Raw genomic sequence first — 27,169 nt, 5'->3', positions numbered from 1 at the left:
ATGGTTATAGCGTCATTTAGGCTCGCCTTTTCATTTCCTCATTAATTTGTAGTTAGATTTCCTGATAATAATATAAAAACTGTAGGTTTCTTAATTACTAAATGATGATTTCGTAGCAAGTGTAACTTGTAAGGTTATCACAAAATCATAATTTACTGCTTAATCATAACTAGAAAAACACAGTTTTTACATTATCATCAAATTATTAAGTGAAGTTAATAGTGAAGTCTAAACCAGATAATGAAAAACTGAGCCTTAGGCTACTTGAGCGCTTTGCATCATAATTTAAATTTTTAAAATTATTTTTTATTATTTTTTTATTGAATTTTTTGATTTGAAGAAGTTTGTCGTGCACTAGCGCTCTCTTAGAGTGTAGCTCAAGAAGCGCTTATCCGAAATAAACAAAATGAATGGTAACAAGATCGATAGTAATAGAAGTTACTCATAAAATATCGGGACAACTATAAATTATAAAATTAATCAAGTTGTAAAATATTGTTGCATGCTATAGTGCGTTTCACAGATCCATTTCTACCAATACAGATTAATTTTAATCTCTATCTAACGTTACTCTTTACTTTTATCTTTTTTTTTTAATTCTTAAGTTAAAGCTAACCGAAACTATATAGTTATTAAACTACATTGATAGAATTATTCGTATAATTAATATCTTTATTACGTTTTCGAATGTATTTTCTTTGTTTTGCAGATACCGGCCGTGAGTTCACAGTTCCGTTCGTGCGATTGTCGTTTTCGCGATTGCTTTGTGTTACAAGTGTTTTATCAGTTTAATACGTTTGATTTATAACTTTTGCCTTATATAGAATAGATTTATTTACTTCAATCTTATAAATGTCGTATCTTTCAAAATTTATATAAGAATTACGTAGATATAGTTGAATAAGGGGGGATCGACCGTCGGTACCGAGTCGGTACAGATTATATAAACGCGCGCGTCGAGCTTATCCGCAGTTGCGCGAGATGGCGCCATTATGTCCGTCGCGTCGCGATACAGCAGCGATACGCCGCACGATTCCGCCGTGATGCTCTGGTAAAATGGCCGCGACCGTTTCCGCGAATTCGAGTGCAGTGTTGTGAGTGTGCGTGCATTTCCACGAGTGGATCATCGCCTGGCAAGGACCTCGTCGACGCGAGAGGCTATTCAAAGGTGTGAGCAACGTTTCTGCGCCGCTGGTGAGTCATGACATTTCATATGAGACGAGATCAAGCGTCGTGACGGTTGCGATACCGCGGCGAGCTTTATCGGCTGTCATCGCGACCCTCCGCGGTTCCCGTCGTTGTCACGGTGACACGACGATTATCTCGCCGTGTCGCGAATCGCCCCCGCTTAACCCGTTCGTAATTCTCACGCGTGGGTTATCGCTTCCGTCCGTGCGAACATCACTTACGTGCATTTCCCGTCCCACGTACGCGCCAGTCTGCGCAAACGCGCCGGCCGAAGTTCGATGTCCGCTCCGCTCCGCTCTGCTTGACGTCACTCGCTGACAGCGGCTGTCACCTGTTCCCGATGACGTCACTGACACAACGATGACGCCAACGGTCCTGCAACACCCCGGGCGGTTTCCCGATCCTGGCCTTATTAATACCCACCCACTTATGTCATGGACTTCGCGTCGGTTTTGTTGTACCTGTCAATATTATCGGCACACTACATTTGTTCGGAAACTACCGGGAATAGCGTCAAATTTCTTTAGTACAGTAATTTAGAATTTTTATTAATTATTTATTTTTACCAAATTGATGCTATCGAATGTAGCAGTTTTTTTTCTTCTTAAAAAAAGATGAAAAGTAATGAAGAGTTAAAGAAAAGTTGTGTGAAGTAGCGATAAATTTCTTTAATTTACATTTTTTAATTGTCTGATTGCTAAATTGATGCTACAAATGTAGCGGTTTTTTGCTCTACAAAAAATTTGGAAAGTTCAAAGTTTTAAAAAAGTAGTAGAATAGTGACACACTTTTTTTTAACACTTTATTATATTTTTTAGTTTCTCGATTGCCAAATTGACGCTGTCGAATACGTTATAGCGAATTTTTTATTCTTAAAAAAAGATATGTGAAATATGAAGTAGTTTTAAGAAAGAAGAAAGTACAATTGTTATAAAATTTAGAATGGTAGAAAGGGTGAATTAGTTTTCTCCAGTGTACTCCATTTAAATTCATAATGTCGAATTATATCTATAATTTGAATTATTTTTAATTATTTCTATAGGTTGTCATTAATCCTACAACGTAATTAATTTGGTTAAACAATGGAGTTAAATCATTTAACTCAAGAAAATGTAGATATCAAATTTTACTCAAATTTAGTTTATTATTTATTAAATGCATACGTTAATATGGACGATGTTTACTTTGAAACTAATTACAGAAATGGATTGATTTACATTTTGATACAGATGCAAGTTAAAAATGTTATTTAACTCAAGGGATTGGATTACCATTGGTATCTAATGTATATCTGATGTGTATGGATGTATTTCGTAAAAAAAAGGAAAAGGGGACTTTATAGATTTGAATTCCATAAATATTATATATAGGCTTTTGTCTAATATAACAGATTTTTCACTCTTAAAAAACAGATTTGTATAAAGTATCGGAGAATTAAAGAAAAATAGGAATGTTTTTCAATAGTTTATAATATTTCTTAATTGCTCAAGTTGACATTCTCGAACATAGCACTTTCTTTGCTCTTAAAAAAGACTTGTTTGAATTTCTAATATATTTGACTTAATATATTAACTAATTTAGAGCATAAAAATAGCAAAATTATTAAAGGCTATGCGCGAAAACAGAAAAATATTTCTTCTAGGATAGACCATACTGTTATAAATAATTAGAAATATCTTGCGCAATGTGAAATATGTAATCAGAAGTTCTCTACTAAAAGCCGTAAAATCATATCCATGGTATGACGTAGGCGAGAGTTATAATGTAGATGACGCCAACATTACGCGATGCTTACGTCAGATGGCGATCTACGCGATTGCATCATGGGGCGTCATGATGTTGCATAAGGTAAAGCAACATTCTTGTTAAGGGCTGTTACGCGCAGATGCTGGACTAAGTGGTTTACCAGATGCGCTGAAAAATCAAGATATGTTGTAACGCTTTTGAAAAGTTATCAGAGTTAAAATCATGAAATTATCTTGAGAAAATCTTTCAATCATTTTTTTGATATATTCTTCATTTTTCTCTCGGTCTAATGTTAAAATTCAATGTAATACGTTCTAATGTAATATATTACAATTTTACTGAAAGATTTATAAAAACATTTTGCTGAATCTGAAAACAATTTTATTGAATTCCATCAAAATAATTTTGCTAGAAACTTGAACTGGTTGCTACAAGAATATATATTTTTTTAATTTCCAATATTAATATTTTCATAATTATTTTTATGGTTCAACAAAATTATCTTTAAATCTATGATTAACAAAATTTTAAATCTTGCAGCAAAATCGTTTTTCTTATGCAAAAATATGAAATTAGGAACTGCTTTGTGCACGGAAAGAACGATTTTACTGAAGTATTTAACAATTTAAATAGAGATCTGGAAAATAATTTTGCTGAATCGGTAATATAATTTTGTAGAATTCTCAAGCATGATGAACAATGCTGGAAAATGTTTCGATATTTTAGTAACCAGCTTGAACATCCTATATAATGGTGATGGTCCAACAAAATTATATTTTCATTGATTTGTATCTAGTCTAAAATTTTAAATATTTCAGCAAAACTGTTCTTTCCGTTTGAAAATTTATGATTAGCCGGTATCGTGATAATATTGCAATTCACAGTCTAAGATATTGATCTTAATTTGAATCTGCTGGGCGCCGCCTTAATTCGGATCAATTGACCCATTGATTAATAGGAGTGTAACGGTCGATTGATCACTGTGGGAATAATTAGAAGGAAGATTGCGTAGCTGAAATCGTAAAATAATAAATATAATTGCATCTTTTTGCTTTTCCTTTTCGATTATCACTGAAACGTGTCTTGAATTATCGAGATTAAATTGATATTTAGTCAGTTAAATTAAAAAAAGAATGCAGCACAGTAAGGAAAATTATGAACATATGTAATTTATTTTTCTATCTTCGTATATGATTTTATTTTTGTACACAAATTTTCATAGTATGGCTTCGATTTTTCTTTCGGAACATAACATTGACGATAAATCAGAATTAATCTATTTTAATCTGAATTTAATTTATTAGTTTCTGAAATTCTAGAATGGCTCTCATTTCTTAAGCTTTTCTTATCCAAGCAAATATTGTGATTAAATTCCTTGGTAGTTTCTTCGGAGACGCCGTAAAATACTCGCCGTAGAATGCATTTGCCATCGTAGAACCGCAATGTAGTTATACGGCTCGGGGGAAAATCGGTACGGAGTGATTTATCGCAGTCGATTTAAAACATCGGCTCCGGTATAGCTGGATTAGAAATTGCAGTTAGTTTACTTCGATGAAACGTACGGGATTTCCGGGTTGCCATTAAGAGACAAATTGCGTGACCACGTTAGACAAATGTCTGCGAGCTATCCCGTAAGATTTCCGGTTTATCCGAGGCTTCATTCAAAACCAGTTCGATCAAAATAATTCGAATACAGCCGCGAATATTTTTAGCGAAGAATCTCGGCGCGAATTGCGCTTCGCGAAGTTCCTTGTAGATGCCGCCACGACCATCGAATTCAACTTTTGCAGAATTATTTAATATTGTTTCTAAATCTACGTGAAAAATTACGGTTGACATAACGGAATTTAATTTATTTAATACATGATTTTATGACGATTTATGTCCATTTCTATTAATGTAAATTAACTTAATCTGAATTTAACTTGTTTTTTAATATTTTTCTAGTTCTAAAAATTAAAGCAAAAAATTAAGGAAAAAATAAAAAGTAAATTTAACGAGAGTAAATTTAAAGTTAATCTACATTGATAGAAATGGACATTGGTGTAAAAACGGTGGCATTAAGTTAATTAAAAGAAATCGATAGGCGCGTTCAAAGAGTAAAAAACATATAACAGTTTTGTAATTATTTGAATTATTATGACATGTTGTTTTTAATAGATTATCTTTATTATAATAATTTACCTAGAGAGAAAATTCTACATTTAATTTATTAATTATTTTGAGCATTATTCGAGTAAGCACGTGTCATTAAGTCTTTTTAAACGGTTGACGTGTGAGTGATAAGAAGATATAACTACAAGGTTTGATAAACGTGAAACATAGGTCCTGTAATTACTAAAGAAATGAGGATTTAGGTAAAGGTCGGAGAAAATAGTCGGTCGCATCCAGGTCGTGGGATCGCGTGCAGGACTAGTGATCGTCATCAGCATTTTTCGACGAGATCAGCCGATATAAAGGCATATTTTTGCACACGATCATCGCTATTGCCTATGTATACTGAGAAAAACTATGGTAATAGCTATTAAATATATTTTTTATCGTATTGATGCAATATTTAGTAAATATTAATAATAATAATTAACTGTTTTACTAAATATTTAGAAAAATAAAATTAACAGTTAATTGGCTTTGATTATATTAACCGAATATTGATTGAAATTATTATACGCCAAAACCTTAGTAACTATGATTAGATCTGATTATTACTACTAGACTTTTTTAGTGTAGTAATGTTCTATCCTAAATACAATGAAAAAAAGGTTTTGTTGCATTAATTAGAATTCTGATATATTATAGTTTTAAATAGAAAGGTACAAATTAGACATTTATAATTAAATCTACATGGAAAGTATTGTTTTTTGCTGAAGTATTTAAAAAAATTTAGTTAAAATTCAGTTACGATAACAGAAATTTTCGTTCATATGACTAGAATTTGTTTTATTTGTGCTTCATATTGTTATATCCACTCCCACTGAGAATATATTTTGATTGCTGTGCTTGAGAAAAAAATACTGTTGATTCAATTAAAATCTATATTACGGGCTATCACATAAGTTATTAATTCATGTATATTTTTATCGACATAAAGGCATAAATTATTATTTCAATAATCAAGGCCTTTATGTCAATAAAAATATACAGGAATCTTTATATAGAAAGCATCCGTGGAAGCTTTAAGAATATTATACAGGAATTAATTACTTTGTTAGTAACAGCCTGTAATATAAACTTTAATTGAATCAATAGCATTTCCTTCTCAGTGCAATCAAAATATTTTCCAGTATATCGTTATTATATTCATGCACATTCTACGAGTATTACTCAATCGTAAATAGATTTATCGAGAATGAAATTGTTTTTCCGTGGTTGACATCATTTCGATGGACAGATCATCCTTTTCCGGTTGATGATACGACATGAAGTCATGTAGGGAAGAAAATCGCGTTTCGAATCATCTGTGATCGAGATGAGATCCGTTGAATCGCGATTTACGATTCATGGAGATGATTTTCTTTTATTTATGCGCTATTATCTTTAAGTTTTACGCTCTTCATTGATTTTATCTGAACGAATCTTATCTAGGTTGTTGTATGAGAAGATATTTTACATTTAAGAATAGCAAACGTTTCACGTCGTTAGAAGAATGGGATAAAAATGCGCCGGAAGTGGTACGTTATTTCAAGCAGTCACGCTAAGTTATGAGAGATTACATCGTGATTATGTGATGTAGAATATGGATCACAGAAAATTGTGTTCTTGGAACGAGCTCAACTCGAGATGCTTTTCGATTAACAGTCGACAATTTTTCTTTTATTGTTGCGCCGGAATCTCAGCTATATTAGAGTATCACTCATGTTATGAAATACTAAATTACATTTTAATGCCTTTCCGACGCGGCTAGTTAATTTCCTCCAGTAAAAATAGTCTCGAATTCATACAACTCTGTTTCAATACTGACGCATACCCGACTCCTACTGAATTTACTGAATTTTTTTTCAATCACTATCTGATAATTTGTTAATTCCAAGTTTTGAAATCGTAAAGGTTTCAAACTGAAACCTCGAACCCCCCGTATATATGTGTAGTCTCGCCTACACTCAAAGAGGAGAGAGAAGGGACTTGCTCGAAGTGTTCTGATATTTTTCCTCATTACTACTTCAGAAAGGATGCGAATTGGAGCAGATGAAAACGCGATGAGTCGTCCTGAATGTCCTGATTTCACCATATATATGAGAATCATGGCTTCGATGATGTGGTCGTGCTCTTCTATCGATTTATTTTTTTCTTCTTACTCTGTCTTTAATTTTCGGCATATTTTTTATTGCTTTCAGTTTAGTGACACAAGTAGACATAAGTATTGTTCTGCATTGAGAGAAAGATATTTAAAAATTTATTTGTGAAATATAAATTTATTTAAATACGATAAAATAAAATTTTATTTCTAGCCAATAAATTATCTATTTTATTTCTTTACACTAATAAATTGTATTCAATTTGAGTATTTTATTTTTAATCCTTTCTGTATGTTATCACTGCTCTTACTCGATATATTGTTAATCAAAACAATGAAGTTAAACAATTTAACTTAAAAAAAAAAAAATTTAATTTAATCCAAATTTAGTTTATTATTTACTAAATACATAAAATACTAAATCTAAAAGTGTGAATCAGTAATTTCAGTACTATACTTAAAAGTCACCAATAAATATTTACTGTTTTTCAGTAATAATACACTGATTTATTTTTAAAGGTTATATTTTTTTGCAGATTGAATGCACAAAAATGAATACATCAGTGTATCATTAAAAAACGGTAAATATTCGCTGATGATTGCATCAGTTATAAATATAGTACTGAAGTCAATAATAATACACTGATTCACTTTTCGAGAACGTTAATATAAACATTGTTTACGTTGAAACTAACCACGAAAGGATTGATTTACATTTTAACACACAACATGAAAGTTAAAATAAATTGTTATTTAACTTAAGAGATTGGGTTACTCTTTTGATATCTTATAACAGTGTACGGGTGATGAGATATATTTTACAGAAACGTATATTTTATCACAGTAAATTTTTTGTACAATCAAATATTGAAGAAAATATCGTATGCAACATTTGTTTGCGAATATTTTCCTTTTTTTTTAAATGTATTTTTATGGAATATCGAAAAAGATAGAACGAGACATTTAGTATCGACTTGTGTCATTAAATGGAAAGCACCTTTTTTGTCTTTCTGTTTCTCTTTATCTATTTATCGGTATCGATTTATACTCACTATATTGAGACGCTGTTTACGCTCGTACGTTTGCTGACGCCTCCGCACTCAATGATGACGCCGCTTGCGCAATCGCCGTTTGCGTTTCGCATGATTCATTCTCGTAAAACGTCGGCGGCGTCATCGATGTTGGTTTATCGAAAACGAGGTCGTATAGTGATTGTCACAAGACGAATCTGTCGATGATTCCCCGCGCTGATGCATTCCTAGCGATGATCGGCTGAAAATAGCGACGCACGCTCCGTGGCATACAGGGTGTTCGTAATCGACTTGACCTACTTCAAATTCGAAAGCGGATGTCGGCTCGAGAGCTATCCCCTGTCTGAAAGGAAGGTCTCTGGGTTTCTGATAATATTCTCGAAAGAGTCGCGGCTTAGCTTCGTCATTTATTACGATGATTAATGTATTGTATCGCAAGATATAGCGTGCCCTCGCGAAAGACTTACGCGGAATTTAAGAAGGGGACTTGTATAAATTGTGAACTAGATATGCCTTGTTCCCGCATTTAATTCTCAATGAATCGTATTTGTGTCTGAAAAGCGAAATTCGCTAAGCTCTCACGAGTACTATTGAATTAATCTCTCGATGAATATTCCTTGATATATTTTTCTTGTATTTTTAATTGATATACGAGTGTCGTTTGTATGCATTGAGCTTTGTCAAGTGAAAGCTTGGGAGTTGTTCAGTATTAATATATATATATATATGCCTGAGTGTACTCTTCTTGAAAGAAGAGTATTAATTGTATTTAATATTTTGTTGAGTGGAAATAAGAAAATTCTAGCTATTGACATGCATAAATTTTAGATATTACTTGTATGCTATCCTTTTTAAATTTTGCACAGTTTTTGTTAAAAATCACAACGTTACACAGAAAAATACATGTTGTATGCAAATAATAATTGTTTCAGGTATTTTAAAAGTTCATTTATCCGTAAATCTATGTATAATAATAAATAAATAAATGTATCTAATAATAAATATATCTATGTATCATAAGTAATGGTAAATAATTTATCGCTAGTGGAGGGGGGGGAGGCTAGCTTAACAGGGGTATCATAAGTTTATCACAAACATCAAATTTATTCAAAATATATTCTGAATCTTAGTGGGTTTAATACTTTAATCAAAATTATTAAATTAAAACAAATTTGATTTGCTTATATTATTAAAGTTATTTCTTCAATTAATTTTATAACATTCCAAAAGAACATAAATTCTTGTTTTGAGTTCATAGTAATAAGTTTTTTGAAATTTCTAAGTATATTTTAAGATTATTATGAAGGCAATTCTTTATTAAAGATAATTGTTATTTAAAAGGAACAAAATAAATTGAGTAATCACTTTTCTTATCAAAAGAATGATTTTTTTGTGTGTATATGGAAACAATGACTTTACGAAGGGTAAAAAATTTATTTTCTAAAACTTTCAGAATGAATCTCACTCTGAAGAGTAAAAATTAAGCCAGTCATGAGAAAGAGCTTAATTTTTAATATTTAAGAGTAAGATTAATTTCTATTGCAAAGAATTTAAAAAGGTAGACATGCAGATCTGAAAATTTTGTTTGGTTCATTATAAAAATATATGTAAGATGCTTAAACTGATTTAGAGTGTTAAAATTTTTTGCAATATTGTTATCAACATTCAAACGTTTTACATATTATTTTGATGGTTTAAATAAAATTATTATCAAATCTCTAGCTAGTTAAGTTTTTAAATACTTTACAAAATCATTCTTTTTTTGTATATCATAAGTGGCACACAGAAAAACATAAGCAGTATATAAGTAATAAGCGAATCGGCCAATCATAGTGAAGAACGTAAGGCAATAACGTAAGTGGTAGCAAATAAAAAATGTTGACTTGCTTTTTGCTTACGTTTTCTTACATTTTTCTATATCACTATATACTAATATAACTATTGGATATTGCGCTCTTTGTTTAAAACCTAAAATTCCAAATTTATCTCAAGTACTAAATGCATTTAGTTTTGGTGTCTAATATCTGATAAGTAACTCAATAACTGTAGCTGTCGGTCAGAAAAGTGTTACGTTATGATAAAGACGAGAAGATATGGAAAGGACAGCGATGCCAGGAATGACTCAGAATTCTCTTTGCTCCGCTGTACCATCTCGATTCCACGTATTGCATCTGCATGTTAAGTTAGATTGACTCTCTCTCTCTCTCTCTCTCTCTCTCTCCGAGAGAACTGAACCGTGAACCACTCGAATACCCGCGCGGTCTTCGTCGTCTCTCCCAGCCTTCTCTTCTCCTTCGCGATACACACTCGCTGGAGTGTACGCACTCTTGCGTCGCACGCAAATGTGTGCACCAATTGTATTTGCATATTTCAAATTATTTCGAGGAAGAGATGCTAAGTGGAGCGTCGCCTCTGTGCAATGGAGCGATCCCTTCCTCTCCTCCGGTTTATCTATGCCATTTATTTATTTTTTCATTTATCTCTCTCTCTCTCTCTCTCTCTCTCTGTCCCTCTCTCTCTCTTGTTCGCGTAAGTACGCAGATGCATACGGGACGACCCATCGTGTAATCGATACCACAAATGGAGCCCATCGCATTGCTCCGTGAAGCTACCGCGCCGTTCGCCCACACGTGAACACATTTTAAACGAAAGAGCATTCTCGTGCGCCTACGTAATGGACGACTCTCGAAATCGTACCAGCGTCATTTAAATATTTGCTCGCCACGAATTCGCACTGCGAATTCTATTTCGCGAAATCTTGGAGCGCGCCGAGAGAAAAGTTTCGTGAGCCTTCGCTTATCCTAAATGTTGAAGGAAATTTTACTTTCGACCGTCGACTCTTCTTCCCGCGCATCTTCCCGCGCATTTATTTGCGTTTTTCGCATCCGCCGTTCTGACGAAAATAAATAAAAATTACGTGACGGCGGCCCGACATCGTGGCGTTGCATCCCCGGGCGAGTTTATATTTGCGAATTTTCACGCTCGACGGCCGAAGTCGTTATGAAGTTGTTTGCATGCCGAGTTCTCGTCAAGCATCGGCACGTCTTACCTTACCTTATCTTGCGTATCGGCACAGTCATGAGAAAACGATGAGGCGCGATTTGACGAGAGAAACGACAAGGAAGCAGCAAGGTGGGAGGGTGACGGGGAGATTACGCGGTATCGGTTCCTTTTTTTCGCCTGCGGGATTTGGCGTGGCGAATTGCGTCTGCGAAAAAGTTACGTGGAAATACTCGCGGCGTGATCTCTGAGATGGAAACTCGCTCGCTCGCGTGCGCGGATATAAAAGAAACTTTTCTCTCGCGAAAAAATAATATGCATCACGCGCGGTGCCTTTTATGTGCATACATCTTATCTAACGTATTCAACGTATATACAACGTTCTTTTATTGTCGCGAAGAGAATATTTCTGCTAGACAAAAGTCGCTTCTTTCAAACGATGCTACGTATCTTGCAAACTTGAATGATTTCATTCGATTTTTCATCGCTATTAGTGTCTTCTCATGTCGTTTAACTGCTGCGACATTATCGAAGTTCAGTGAGATGCCTTAAAGGTTATCTACAATGGAAGTAGTAAGCTATAAGAAATTGACAAATCATAGTCGATTATTCTTCTTATATTCGACTGTGATTGGTCAATTTCTTACAGCTTACTGCCTCCATTGTAGACGATCTTTTTAACTGGTAACACATATAAAAACGTAAATAGTAACATATAAGAAGTGATGATCAACTTGAATGTCCTACGTAATTTTGATTCAACAAAATCTGTTTTTAGATCTGTATTTAGCTAAATTTTTAGATACTTTAGCAAAACCGTTCTTTTCGTGTATTTATACATATTAAGTAGACATCTTTATATCAATTTGTGTACAACGTTTTAATAGGCAGTATGCGAACTGAGTACATCCAACTAAATTTGTTTTCTTCACGAACCAGAGTATCAAACAACTCTTGGAAAAGACATTGCTTAAGAATGCGGATGTGTTGTTCCTTGGCACGTGTCGTTTAACCGCCATGCGTTAGTATTAATAGCCGCGAAAGCAGGAGGTAGAAATGATCGAAATGTTAGCGCCAACAGAAACAAATCTTTATTAGGAACAACGGCACACGGTAATCTCATTCTGGAACGGTTGCTTGGTAAAATCATCCCGCGCGTCATTTAGCGTCGTGGATACCGGCTGCCTCTCTTGGCTCGATATAATTTCTGTTTGTAAATTAACACACGACACTGGGCCAAGTCGCTTGCTCGACGTTTCTATACTTAGTGCACACATCGACGCTGCCGGAACGGAACGGCAGCTGCACGATGCTGATGTCGTAGTCGGTGTTGACTAGCAAAGCGTTCAGTGAAGGTAGATGCAACTTGTTGACTATGTCACTATCCTGGAGCTCACCGGTCACCGGATTCACGTAGGAACAACGAGTTTTCGCCAGCACGCAGGTGGTGGTGTTGATGAATAATTGCACAAGCTCCGTGTTCGTAAGATTGATGTAGGTACGGTTGATGTTAGGGAATACTGTTGAAGCTTCGCGAACGCATTCCCTGATCTACGGAAAGTATTCATCAGTGGGGAATTCGTTGCGCTCGTCGCACTCTCATGTCAGATTTTGTGGTTTGAATCCGGTTAAGTATTCATCGTGCAGAGAGAGAAACTATACAATATACATATAATATAATACAGATAATTTACAGAATTCACGGAGATCATTGATGCATTTCCAACGAAGAAGAAAGTTGTGTCGTCTCGAAAATATGAAGATTACTGGCGTGGATCAATGGGTGGACTAACTGGACTGGTAGTCGTAGTAGTTATAGTTTCTCTTATTATACAGACGCCCCTCCGTAGAAATTTCAAGACTTTAAAAAAATTCCGCTGCTCAATTTGCCATGCTGCTCCTCGCAACAGTGGCACACCTCTTATGTCTATAGCCTAGATAATATTTACAATAGGTGTTTTCTTATTATTTATAGTATTTACAATATTTATACCATAATTTGTAATATTATTGAATATTAAAAATATGGATGAATGAAAAATTAGTTAATAAGCAAGACTTTAAAATTATTGAGAAATAATATATTACATTGTTAAATTCATAAAATCAAGTTACCCAATTTGAGTTATTTTTATCATATCTATAGGTCGTCATTGCTCCTATCTAATATATTGCTAATTTGATTAAAACAATGGAGTTAAATAATTTAACTTATGAAAATGTATATTAAATTTAATGCAAATTTAATAGTTTATTATTTATTAAATGCATTAATATTGTTTATTTTGAAGCAATTCAACCATAGAAATGGATTGATTTACACTGTGACATATATATGGAAGTTAAAAATAACGAAATGTTATTTAACTCAAGGAATTGGGTTGCCTTTGATATCTAACAGTGTAGTAAATATATTTTATAGCTCTTTTCTAAATATTAGGTTGTATATACATATTAGTATCAAAGAAATAAAGACATCCATAAATATGTGTATAACGTGCGTAATATGAGCAGAAAAACAAAACGATAGCATTCCATAAGGAGGCGTTGTGAAGCACAGGGAGAGGCAATCGTAGAATAGCGTATCGAGTAACACGACTAATAGCTATTAGTTCAGAGTTCAATCTTACCAAATTGTTCTTATTGACTTGACGAATGCATTCTAAGAATGAGCAATATACTATCGTAGGACTTCGTGCATCGGGCATACTGGTCGCGTTCTAGAGAAAAATCGGGACGTAACGAATTGTAAAATTTGTAGGAGAATTACGAAACGTATATATTAGAAAATAAGATGAATGAACGGTCGGTTTTCACGTACTTGCAAATAGGCCTGACAATGACCATAGTTGGTGTTGTTGAGATAAGTGTTGGCACACGCGGACATGGCTACTAACATGGAGTAACCTTGCGGTAAGATACTGGCACGATAGAAGCAACCGTAACAAGCGTCACGTATCGTCAGGTTGGAACCCTGCGACTGATTGCACAACTGATTTAGCAATTCGGGTATCCGCACTCTGAAAAGGAAAATTATGTCGTTATACAATGAAATATGTAATAAAATATTCTTTCTTTTCTTTTGCATTAAGAATAGCAATAAATGAATAATTCTATACTGTTGTTTCGCGCCAAAGGTCCCCAGAAATTTTCCTAAGCTCTCCTGCAGGGAATCGACGAAGTTTACACTGGAGATTGAAAAGAGTATTAACATCACAACTAATACCATTCTCGTCATCGTTGCACGCGACTGTTTAGCAATTTCTCTCGAATAGCGCCGGGTCGGTACTTTTATACCGATGTGTGAATCTGATAAAACGCGCCAGGGATGTATTTGAACTCATTTCTTTTCAAAGTATGATTTAATTTGTTCCGTTACATTCGTTTTAAAATAATTTTATACTGAAAGATCTATCGAATGATCTGGTTTAAAAAAATCAAGAGTACAATTTACATGAACGTCAATTAATGAGTTTGAATAGCTAACAATAAGTTTTGTTTCTCTTGTAATTTAGATTACGACTTGGACTGTAATTTGGTAATTCCGAGTTTGATAGCGCAATTTATTGCACGATTTCATCGACCTCGTTTGGTTTTAACTCATAATTTCACTTTACTCTTTTTCTCCTTCAACTTGTTCAAAAAAGTAGAGTTTGATTTCGATGGTTGTGTAAGGTTAAAGTTAATCGACGTTGAAACGAGTCTTCAATCTGACTGCCTCTCCATTTTATCTTTTTTTTTTTATTTTTTTTTATTTGCGACTGGTTGCTTTGCGGCCCTGACTGCGCTGAAGTTGCAGCTAAAGCGTAACGATTCCCATTACTTGCGACCTCGCACACGAGGCCGTGACACGTGGTTGATCGTCGTTGTCTCGTGAAAATGGACCGTGAATAGAAATATCTGGGACAGTTAGTGAATCCGACGACCGTAGTTACACCGACGCAATTGTATATCGAACGAAATATGCCTGGTCGCATTATCGTTAAATCGTGGAATGTATTTAGCGTCCAGTCATCGCTGCATTTTTGCATCGACACGCAATATGGCGTGCACGGACATTTCGCTGTTTATATATTCTCTGACCGGGCCAAAAAAATCATCTCTTCTCAACGATTGTTTCCCGCCGGAAAAGGGAAGCTCATGTCGGCCATGGTCAAAAATACACGGAACAACATTGTAGCAGTCTTCGTGTCGCGTTGCATAACGAACGGTAATCTTTCTTAATTAACCGATTCATTCAATATTTCATCTGTTTCAAAGGGTGAACACCATGAATCAGAAATGTTTTATGTTTCCTCTCTTCTCTCTCTCTCTCTCTTTCTCTTTCTCTCTACATTCAAATGTGAGCTCTTTCGTTATATCCAGCAAGAGCTGGACTAGTTTCTGGAATTAGTTTTTGACCTTACTTACGTTAACTTTTTTTGTTACCTTTTAATTCTTATACATAATTTGTATCCTTATTATTTTTGATTTTGCGTATTTTTCGTTTTTATATTGAATTATTATTTCGTTACCATTTTTTTTTCATTTTTATTTTTATTTTTATTTGTCTTTTATATTCTTAGAATGCTTGTCCTAGACTGTTAATAAACATCTTTCTTTTTCTCTCCCTCTATCTTATAGTCGAAAATACCCGCGATCCACAGTGTGACTTTTTTTAACATCACTGTCAAATACACGAGGATGCAATTGTTAATATTTCACGCGCATTTTGCCGACGCGGGACAAAAGGTGTGAAAGTTTCTCTATTCTATTGCTATCTCTCTAGGGAGCTTTTAATTAGATACTACCGAGCGTGCCATTTGGGAAAGATGTCAGGAAATCAGCGCGTTGGCCGCGACGAAAATGAATAGGCAAACGGCGCTCCCGTCGGGCGCTCTCTCTAATTTCGGGACCCACGTGGAAAAGTGGGCCATCGTGTGTGCGAGAGATGACACACACGTCGCAGCTATTTGTACGCCAGACAGACGGCAGGGTGGGAACGGTAGGATGAAAGCTGAAAATGCGCAAAGAAGGGACGAGTTGGAGTTAAGAGTTGGATAGATAGGTAGAGAAGCGGGAGAGACGAACGTTGACGAATGGTGGAAAGCGGTGCAACCCCACCGGACAGAATTAGAATGACTCACGGGATTATTTAGGCTTATGTAATCCGAGATATTCGACGCGGCAACCGTCGCTGCGACGTCGGTGACGTCTTTTCGGTGTCCCTGCGTCACACCTCGGTGTTCGACACCGTCGAGGGCCCGCCGAAGGAGTTGACGGTATCATGTTGCATCTTTGGTACTTGTACCAAGCAACCTTTCGCGATCAGTATAGATTCGCTCGGAATAGATTCGACGATAGTCATTGCGTTGACAGGATAAGACGACGGATGCTAAAAGCATCTCGCCAAATCTCGTAGCTCTCTCGTAACTTGATTAGTGAAATTTTAGTTCGTTAATGCATCCCGATTAGAATTTCCTGTCCGCTTCTTTTTAAGAGGATTTTTTTTATCCTGAGACGTCCGGGATAATTATGAGCGTCTTAGGGAATCTTAAATATTTTGCCTTGATTCCTCCCATATTAGTTTGTATGTTAAGTTATTGTAATTTCACATAGAATGAAATTACAATAAATCAATTCACAATACATTCTTTACATGGAACAAACAGTTTTGCTAAAGTATTTAACCTTCGCCAGTAATTGAAGTCTTTATTAAAGGCACTTTGATATTTATTATTTTTAAATGTTTTACATAATTATTTTGATCCTAAACAATTCTTTTTAGACTTAACATTTAGATATTTCAGCAAAATCTTTCTTTCTGCGTGTAATTATTGATGGCAGATTGTACCGGATAATGCACTCGTAAAAATCGTATCTCACTGATCGTGTAGTCTACATGTATTTAACGAATAGTGCAAAGCGACGAAAGCACATATCGCCGCGTCGTAAAAATATCTCACTCGCATTCGGTTTCCGTTTAGCACATACTCGCATTCGAAAGTGTCATGAATCTCCGCAGACGCACAACGCCTCCCTGTGCTCTCAACCTTCTGCCTTATCCGGTTCCTTCCACCGAAACTCGATCAAAGCGAGACTTAGAGATTCGGGTTGCTGCTCGCATAACGCGGCATCGACGACGCCTTTGATAATTGCTCTTTGGGTCCTCCGACGGAATCTAATTATGAGTGTCTCAAAGAAGTCGTAACGCGCTCACGCGACAGCTGTATTCCCTTCCCAATTTCTTCGCACCACGATCTTTGAGTCCTTCACTAAGGACTCAATTAAATGGACCGAAGCCTCTTTGACGATCGCCGCGATGACAGGTGCGTCAGCCAAATGTCCCGTAGTTATGACTGGCTAATTCATTAAGCGGTAGCTCGATCCCGTCCTGAGTTTCACGAACGCTTTATTTTGACTTTCGCGTGAAACGCGAGTTGCACATTTTTAACGTAAAAAGAGGGTAAGTAAAAAGAGGAATTAGGGCCGAAATTTACGAACGCGTTACGGCACGAACGAAAGGTTAATTCGCGGCTGAGGTTGTTCGAGAGTGAAGGGAATGCCACCGGGGGTGTCATCTCCACTGGATACTTTCCAATTATCAGGACGAGAGTTCGCAACTCTCTGTTGATCCGTCAGCAATCTCTGTTGGGCGTTTCTCATCGCCGAATTAGGATGCGTACGCTCGTGATTATAGAAGGTTAAAATTCGTTTTACTTTTTACCGCGCTGCTCCTTCCTTCCAATCGCGTCGCTTTCTCTGACCGTGACGAGAGAGGGACGTCTCAATTATTTTTCCTCCCCTCAGACCTTCCTCTCAAGATCCTTTCTGGCCGTCTGATAAGTGCATTAGTTGAACCCGGAAATTGGTCGACACCCCGTGGCGTGTGCTCACATTAACCCCACCATTTGGTTCCCGTCGTTTCAGAGGCACGAGAAGCCGATGATGTAAAAAAAGAAAGAAAGAAAGAAAAGAAACGAGAGGACCGCGCGTGTAAAGAGAAAAGAGGGAAGATAACGTTACATGGATGAAGGAAAAGGTGATTTCACGTGTGAGCTGTACATCAACAGAATTTTAACCTACATACACTGGGCGCTTCCCTTCGCGTGCGTTTTGCCCTCGCTTTGAAATGCTTTTAGCTGCATGGAATGAACAATGCTTTGTGTCGAATCGCTGAAAGAAACAGTCCCGGTGGCCCTTTAACGTCGCGATTCTCTCCTCTTCCATCTTCGCGATTAAATTGCCTTCGAATCGATATTTATCGTCTCTTTTACCCCATATTTGAAATGTAAAGATTGAAATTTATATTTTCGGAATTTTAGATGCCGTCTCTCGATTTGCTAAATTTGTGAACGTATTCACGAGTGCGTGATACAATTATGTCGTGATTTTTTTTCAACATCGGTTCACGAAGATCTTACTCTCGATAATTTAGGAATTGTAGCAACGCTGAAGCTATTATAAATCATCTCTAAATCTGCAGAATCGAACGTCAGATACGAGAGAATGTGTTCTTCTTTTGTTGGAATTACAGATGAATTGTATTCTTTATGTATTTAACTCGCAAAGAAGCGACGTCGCGATGAACGAAAAACTCTAAAAAATATTGATATAGATTTAACATTGTACATGTCTATGTAATTTTCATTGTGTTGTTAATTAGTATTAACCATCAACATAGTATTTTTTAGATATCGCATGATGCGTTAAATCCATATCGATATTTTTTAAAGTGCAGCTACAGAATTAATGGAGAGTTTGGTTCTCGTTATGGACAGTTAGTGTCCAATTTCGCTTTTAATAAATACTAAATATAAATATCACGTTCTCTGTTCTTCGCTCGTACATTTGTGTGCGTGCCTTAATTTTTCTTGAGATATCGTAAGTTCATGAAAGGTCATTTCAGATAGTCACATATGGCATTTGCCGCCATAATTCCCTTTGTCATTTTTTTAACATAAACCTTACGAAGGAAAAAGATGTAGTTCAGATGTTCTCGGACCCGAACGTCGAATCGATAATTCGAACTCGTGAGTAGGATATAAATAATTTTTAGGAATAAAGATAAAAATGCGTGTATGTAATACGCTTATAAAAATGGACCTTTTCCCATAATACAGCCGTTTCTCATCGCGATCTGATATATTGGAAAATTTTTATTAAATCTAACACATGATAAATATGTTAGAAAGTAACATACATATTACATAAAAAATTAACACAAAAAGCTTAACATTGACAATTTGTAAGCAATCATATTTCTTTATTAAAATTAATATTTATAATAAAAAATTAATTAATACATAAATTAAATTAATTAATACATTTTATTCATTTATCTTAAAATTTACATTTTAAAAAACATTTTTATTATTTGTTCATTTGCTCATATCTAATTGTATTATTTTAACATTAAGAAATATTGAATGTCAACTTAACACAAAATTTTGATTAGGACTTGAATCGACTTTTTTTTAACACAAATACAAAATGTTTTTTTAATGTGTGTCTACTCTCATATGTGCACATATATTCTCTTCGGTTGCGTGCACCCTAATTTGTGGGGATTTCCAACTGACGTAGGGGCAACTCGACAGTCTCGTTTTACGCGTATGGATCGTTAGGTTTTTGAGAGAACACAGCTCCAACCCCATCTATAAATATTATAAGAAATTGGTGCAACATACGCGGTGATAAAAATCAGTTGGCTACACGAAGGGTGTTTCGTATTGACCCCAAAAACCTAATTCGAAAATGCGATTTATGTACTGAAGAAATAATTTTGCTAATCTAAAATTTTAGCTACAGATACAGTTCTGAAAATAATTTTGTTGGATTATTAAAATAATTATATAGAATGCTCAAAATAATTGCTAAATTATCAAAATTGTTTGCAGCATTATTAATATTTGGGCGTCCAACATAATTATTTTGATAGTTCAACAAAATTATTTTCAAATCTGTATTCAACTAAATTTTTACTTCAACAATTATTTTCTTTTTGTGTATTATTATTTTCGATAGATGCATTATAAATTTCTTGCAGTAAACTACTTTGAGTACCGCAAGGAATCTCGCGTTTGTGTAAAATAATTGTGAGTCATTGTAATCTCTACTGTACTCACAATTCAATGCGATTTTACCGTATCTAAAGTACGCTACCGCGAAAAGACTCTGCTTTTATTGATATTGCGAAAGCAGTACGCGTTATGAGAATGCCCCAGTAAAGCGCCGGAATTTTTAACCTTTAAGTGAATAGATGGGATGGCCACAGCACCTCAGATATAGTTTTCTTTAGAACACTGTTCTGGAAAAGGAAAATAAAAGGTATTGCCCAGGTGCTCAGAAATCGTAAAGTTTTTTCATTTTTACATTTCTTTATCTCATAAGTATAATATAAATCTCATAATATAAATTTAACTATATAACATAATACACTATTATAATAAAGAATATAATTATAAAATAAAAAAAATTGTTGAGATATTTTGAGCGCCTTGCCTATTAACTTGCGTATCATTAAATCACTTACCTACTTAAAGGTTAACGAACAATATAAATTATATTGTTCTTTATGCGTTACTGTTCGTGTGCGTTGAATGAAGAGATTTGACTAAACGTATTCACGCATACGAATTGCGTTTCAAGGAGGTCGCGTACAGATTATTAAACTTCGATGCGACTATATAACACGCTATAATAGATGATTTCTGTTCGTTACATAAACTGCAGCAAGATTATAGCTCTAAGGCATTCCGCGGGAAGTCGACACTTTGTAGGAAACGCGTTGTACCGCGTTGTTTCAATGTTGACGCATACCTGGACGTTGCATCGAATTAACATTCTCAGTGACGGTGCACTTCCAGCGTTTCGATGTTACGGTATTTGCGCATATGTGTTTACCAGCCTACTTGTATAAAATCGCATGTCATGAAGTTCACATTGTATGAATTGTATCCGAGATTGTATCTATAATCTTTGAAAATGCCGGATTTAACAATCTTGATATCATCGATGCGACATTACTCTCCCTGCCTCGCTCAACATATACCCTGCGTCCCCGAAAATGACTTACTTGCCGTACGAATGGCCGTTTGGTGTACGAGAAAAAGAGAAGCACGCGACACTTTCAAGGAGCTGGAACACGCTCGTTAATTTTAATGATCCTATCGAAGTGGTAGCAGTGTGCGTCTCTCTTCATTTTCGCTCGCATTTTATTCCGCTCTCTTCACTTTACATTTCACCGCTTTTACAGTTTTGCCCATACGAAGGTAGAGACGTTTCGCAATTCCTTCGTGAAACTATTTGTTTGTTCTTGTTAAACGATTCGGTTTAGCGCAACGTATTATATACTTATTTATTTTTCTTGTTTGGCATAACTTTTGTATGGATATGAAGATCCTACAATAGAAATCTGACCACGAGCGATTTTGTCAAAATCATTTGAAAGAGAAATATAGGTATTACTTGTAAAATAAAATATAAGTGTGATGTAGGAAAATAATTAAAGTGTTAACACAATGTTAATTATTAACGTTTTACAGAGGATGAGAATAATTTTCATTGATAAAGCATACGATTATTTTTCTTGTATATTTTTTTCCATTTCTACCAATAACTGAATTTATTCCGAAGTAAATCACTTTAACTTATACTTTAAAATGAGATAGTATATATGCAGAGAGGCAGTTATAAACATTTCTCTCTTGTAAGATTTTGACAAAATTGATCAAACTCTTTAATATACTGCTACATCTCTAATACATTGTAATGTATCAAAAGAGCAATGGTAGGTCTTTCCTATTATATTACAATAAATAAAATTTTATTTTTTTAACTTCCATGTGTGTTAAAATATAAATCAATCCATTTCTGTGATTAGTTTCAAAGTAAACTATGCCCATATTAACATATATTAGGTGTTGGAATTAATTCGTAGCGTTTTTTAATGAAAGAATGTTATTTATTTCACATGAGCATTAAAAAATACATTAATGAAAGTACTTCCCATCACTTGTAAAACGCTACGAATTAATTCCAACACCTAATATATTTAGCAAAGAATTTCTAGGACCATATATGTGAACAACAAGAAAGGAAAGAAAGCCTTTAATGGTCGAAGCTGGATTTTAGGTGCTTTAAAGAATTCTGTGTGAATTCATATACTACGTCATTTAAATTGCTTGCTGAATTTATTTTTCGGTCTTAAACCGATTGAATTACAGTAGTAATATTATAAATTTAAATTGCTTAGCAATTTACTGATTTGATCATAGTATCATAAAGATCTCAGTAATGCTGGATAACATTAAAATATGTAAATAATTTTATTGTTACTGTAATTCAATCTGTTTGTGTTTCGAAGATCGAAGATTCAATTCGGCGCGCAATTTAAATGACTGCACAGATAGTATATAAATTCACACAAAATTATTTAAAGCACTTAAGATCCAATTTTGTTAAAGGTTTTCTTTCCTTTCTTGTTATGTATTCATTTAATAAATAATAAATTAAATTTTAAAGTCAAATACATTTTCTTGAGTTAAATTGTTTAACTACATTGTGGTAGTAAAATCAATGACATATTGAATAGAAGTAGTAGCGATCTATAAAAATTAGGAAATAATAGCTCAAACTGAGTACCTATGATTCGACATTATACATTTTAACAGTGTAGGAATGATTCTCGCACTCAAAGTTAAAATTATATATATGATTTTATTATTGAAATTATATTTTTTTAATACTTTCTAAAAATGAATGCGACACACACACACACACACACACACACACACACACACACACACACACACACACACACACACACGTTCGTGTCTAAGTAGTCACGGACCAATTTTCATTTCTCGTTCCTCTTCGACGTGACGGACTGATCGACGTTTCGCACGTGACCAAATCTTCTCTATTTTTACTGAGAAGAAAGAGGCGAGAACGTTGTTTTCGCGTCGCTCTACATCAGCTGCTGATCCACAAGAGGGTCAGACTCTCCCCCCCCCTCAAAATTCTTTTTAAAAGTTTACAGGGTGCCGCGGGAATTTATCGGTGCCTCACGAGTGCTCTTAACGAAATTAAAGCTGTTCAGAGCCGTAGATACGGCAAAAAGGGTATATTTCACGCCGGGAAATTTAGGAAATTTACGAAAACGTCCGCGAAACTTCTCGACGATTCGTACGTTATGGTTTTCGACGAGCTATTTATCTCGCGATATGTACACATCCATACTTAAAGTTAATCGCATGAGTTCTTCTTATTGCGGAGAACGTAATAATGAATCTTAATCCTACATTAATCACGTGAGATTTTTTTTTGACGTAATTACTTTTTAATGTAAATGTGAAATGATTCTAGATACTCTAATAACATTATATCTCAATTTTCATTATTCTTTTTGGTGATTTACAAGTGAATAAGGATTGATAATAGTGTCTACTTCCTTCATGGGAAAACAAATATTTCTGGTTATAGCTAATTCTAATTAGCTGAAATTGCATTAGCTATTATAGTTATGAAATTTGCTGATACATACAGAGGCATTGTTACTGTAGCTAGTATAAGGACGTAATAGCAAAGTATGCATGCCTGTTACAGATCAATTTAATAACATGAAGTTAATTGTCATAATTATCGGATATGTAAAAAAAATGTCCGTGTAAAAGAAAATTGTCTCTACACATAGAATATGGTTTGCTAAAACTGTACTTGCTACCAAATTGTTTGCTACACAGAAAACGTTTGTTGCAATGATCAATACATAATAGTGAAATGCTTGTCTGTTACAATGATAAATATTTAGGCCTCACAACTAATGGAAATTAGACCTCGCAGACACGACGTTAGGTATTCATATCTATATAATGCTACTGAATTAGCTGTTAAACTTAATTTTTAGCTGTGTAGCTAATCTTTTTTTTCGTGTTTAGATAAAGATAAATACACTTTTTCAAATTGTGAAAATTTGTGCTAGGTATAATAATGTGTATAGATATTAGCATTTATACATTGTTAAATCTATAGTATTAAATTTAACTTAATGTGAGTCGCCACTGCTTTTACTCAATTGTATCGTTATTTTATACTATATTTGACACTATGCATTGTCAATTTGACATATAATGTTAAATTGATACAATATAGTGTAAAACTTAATTATCGTTTTAGTATAAAATAACGATACAATTTAATAGTAGCAGTGGCGACTCACATTAGGTTAAATTTGACACTATAGATTTAACAATGTATGTATTTAGCAAATTTATAAGGTGTTCATGGGCGTATCTAAAATTTTCTCACGGAAGGATAATAGGATTTTATCAATTCTATTATCACATAAACAATTTTTTTTGTTAATGAATTATTTTTTCAGATAGAGAGTTTAGAATGTTTTCTCCTTATTTCTGATTTTCACTGAGAAAATATTAAGTTTTATAAAAACTTTTATTTTTTTTGGAAAGATTGTTTGTTTAATATTGTTTTTTTTTTCTTGATGAAAATACAGGCGAAATTTTATTATTATGAAAACGAAGTAGTTCTTTAATATTGCCATTATTATTGCATATAAAATATTCATAATGAAGTTTGATAGAGAAAGAAATTAAATGAAAAGGACAGAAAGATCTCTTGTATAAGAAACGTTACTGAATATTAATAAAAATGTGATATTAAATCAAAGTTAAGTAAAAAAATGAGGAATGCGAGGTAAAGAAGATCATTTATAAATTGAATTGTGCGACAATTTTTTTCGGGAGTAGGGTTGAATCTCCTTTCCTCTCTGGATACGCTCATGTCCTGGATGACTTACTCGAGTAATAAATCTTAACATTCGATTCCAACGCAATTTTGATTTTATTCCGATATTATAAGGATTTCGTCAGATAATATTAGACGTCACTCACGACACGCCTCACGGATGTGTTTGTGTAGTTGTGTATGGTTGCTTCTCTGACGATGGCTCTTTTCTACTGTCCTTACGCACGCGGAAAAAAACGATACCCCGAAATCGTAGATACCCTCCAGGTTCCATTGTTATGGTTACTGTTATAGCTTCGTCGATCCATCCACCCGCGATGAAGTGCTGTTCCACTTCATTCTACTTCGTGCCGCACTGTCCGCTTTTGCACGAGTCATCGGAAATATTTCATCTGAGGGACGAAAGCATTTCTCTGCCCTCTTGGTTCTTTTCCTCGCTCTTTTCTCATTCTGTATGACAAATAACATGATACGATTTACTTTGCGAATTATCACAGTTATTACATGGAAAAACACTATACAAATAACATATATGATTTATTAATGAAAGTATTCTTATCAACTGAGAGAAATATTAACAATCAATATGTTAACCTTTTAATTGTTTTTTGCATAATATATTTTCTCGTCAAGTAATAGTGATATAGTTTGGAAAAATATTTTTTTATGCGTTCCAGAATTATAAGTAATACGATCAAGATTGGGAAGTAACGCGTTATTGTTGCAATTCTTTTTTTAGTAACATGTTTGGTAACATATTTTTTATTAATAGTAATGTAGTTACCTAGTTACATTTTTTGGATAATGATGGAAAAAGAGTCTGATTGCATTAATTGGAATTCTGATCAAAAATGAAAAATCAGAATTTTTTGGTTGAATTATACTTAATTCTAGCTGAGAGATAATCAAAATTCTAATTGATATGTTCAGAATCTTCTGCTTCATTCATTTCCAATTAGAAATTTTTTTCAGCGTAATGAATACAATCGTTATTTTTGTTTCGTACATATATATGTGTACGTGCACAAGCGAATTTTAAAAGAAGGGAATATTAGTAATTATAACAAGGGTTTGACCGTGTTACAATTAACAATAATTTCTATGAAATCTCGTGTTGAACTGATCAATTAGCAATGAATAATTGGATGCTAATTCTAAAGAAAAGGTCATCAAAATTCGGTGAAAAAATAAATTATACGACTTGTTATTTTTGAATTTTTGAGTAACAGTAACAAATTAGTAACCAGTAAATGTATTTTTCGAAAAAAAAAACAGTAAAGAATTATTTTTATAAAGTAACTTTTCCAATCCAGCCTAGTCTTGTAGAAATATTCGCATATAACAGAATGTCTTGGTGATTCTTTTGCTTCGCCGAGATTGTGATGCAAAATTCATTGAAAACATTTGCAAAATGCGTATCAGTTTCCCAGTTTTCAATTCTGTGTCCCCGACTTTCTCCCTTCCCTTCTCTCTGCTAATATGGCGGCGGGTCAGCTCGATCCGGGTATTAATAACGCACAAGGGATACAACGCGCCGTAATGTAATACAATAAATAATAACATGCCGCATTATAAAGAGCGACGGTGTATCAGGAGGGAGACCTAGGTCGGGATGCATCGTAGCTTTGTATGCAGGTACTTTTGAATAATGCACTCGCCGATGTGATAGCGCCCGGCGTCACATTATCGCGATCAAGAAATGTTGTAATATACGCTGCGTGAATATGCAAGCGAACACATTTCGAGCTCCTGCAACTCGGAAATCGCTCCGTTTATTCATGAAGCTTTCCCATTATTCTTAGCGCGATCGATTACCGATGATCCATGCTTCAATATCTATTTAACGCTTATCGCACACCGGACATCTCGATTTTTACACACTAGAATAAATAAACAAAATTCGCTCGTTAAGCTCGTGTGCGCGCGTCTCTTTCATGATGCCGCTAGGTGCATTCGCGCAAACGCACTGAGCGATGCGTTGCGTGATATGAGGACACTTAAATCGCGGTAATTAGGAACGAGGGGGGAAAAAAAACATACGATAGAAGTGGAGGAAATCAAGCGGAACCGCGCCATCACGGCATTGCGACACGTGTCGCATGTAGTTCACGTGTCGTTCCGGGTAGTACATTTACAATGTAATAAGGGTGAACTATGTGGATTCAACGATTACTAATGAGCTCTAACGGGAAGAACGGTCCACAAAGCGAATTGCCTCGTAGAT

General features: G+C 34.6%; 3 protein-coding genes across 7 annotated transcripts in view; 1 reads left to right on the top strand and 2 right to left on the bottom strand.

The window, feature by feature from the left end:
• Positions 1 to 626: 626 nt before the first annotated feature.
• Positions 627 to 27,169, top strand: part of Pdk1 (Phosphoinositide-dependent kinase 1) — a 384,329-nt gene continuing 357,786 nt past the window's right edge. Inside the window, exon 1 of the mRNA XM_087415474.1 lies at positions 627 to 1,194. The gene's annotated coding sequence lies outside the window, so the exon portion shown is untranslated. The remainder of the gene's footprint in view (positions 1,195 to 27,169) is intronic.
• Positions 4,860 to 13,023, bottom strand: LOC105144910 (uncharacterized). The gene is made up of 2 exons (XM_011054172.2): positions 12,894 to 13,023; positions 4,860 to 12,750 (listed from the first exon to the last, which is right to left on the bottom strand). Exons 1-2 carry the CDS (start codon positions 12,909 to 12,911, stop codon positions 12,418 to 12,420), a joined length of 351 nt encoding a protein of 116 aa, XP_011052474.1. The 5' UTR covers positions 12,912 to 13,023; the 3' UTR covers positions 4,860 to 12,417.
• LOC105144911 (uncharacterized) overlaps positions 12,963 to 27,169 on the bottom strand; it is a 37,623-nt gene continuing 23,416 nt past the window's right edge. For 2 of the 5 annotated variants that reach the window (XR_015548089.1, XR_015548090.1), the window contains exon 2: positions 18,084 to 25,395. Coding sequence is in view for 2 of the 5 variants with exons in the window: in XM_087415478.1 (XP_087271604.1) it covers positions 13,629 to 13,919; positions 14,021 to 14,219 (490 nt within the window). In the remaining 3 variants the exon portion in view is untranslated. The other 3 variants (XM_087415479.1, XM_087415478.1, XR_015548091.1) reach the window with 3 other exon arrangements.

This window comes from Acromyrmex echinatior, chromosome 18 (assembly GCF_024713525.1).
Source record: "Acromyrmex echinatior isolate Ae372 chromosome 18, ASM2471352v2, whole genome shotgun sequence".
In the NCBI taxonomy this organism is placed as follows: domain Eukaryota; kingdom Metazoa; phylum Arthropoda; class Insecta; order Hymenoptera; family Formicidae; genus Acromyrmex; species Acromyrmex echinatior.
The sequence above is the reverse complement of the archived record's forward strand: the minus strand, read 5'-3'. Positions and strand labels throughout refer to the sequence as shown.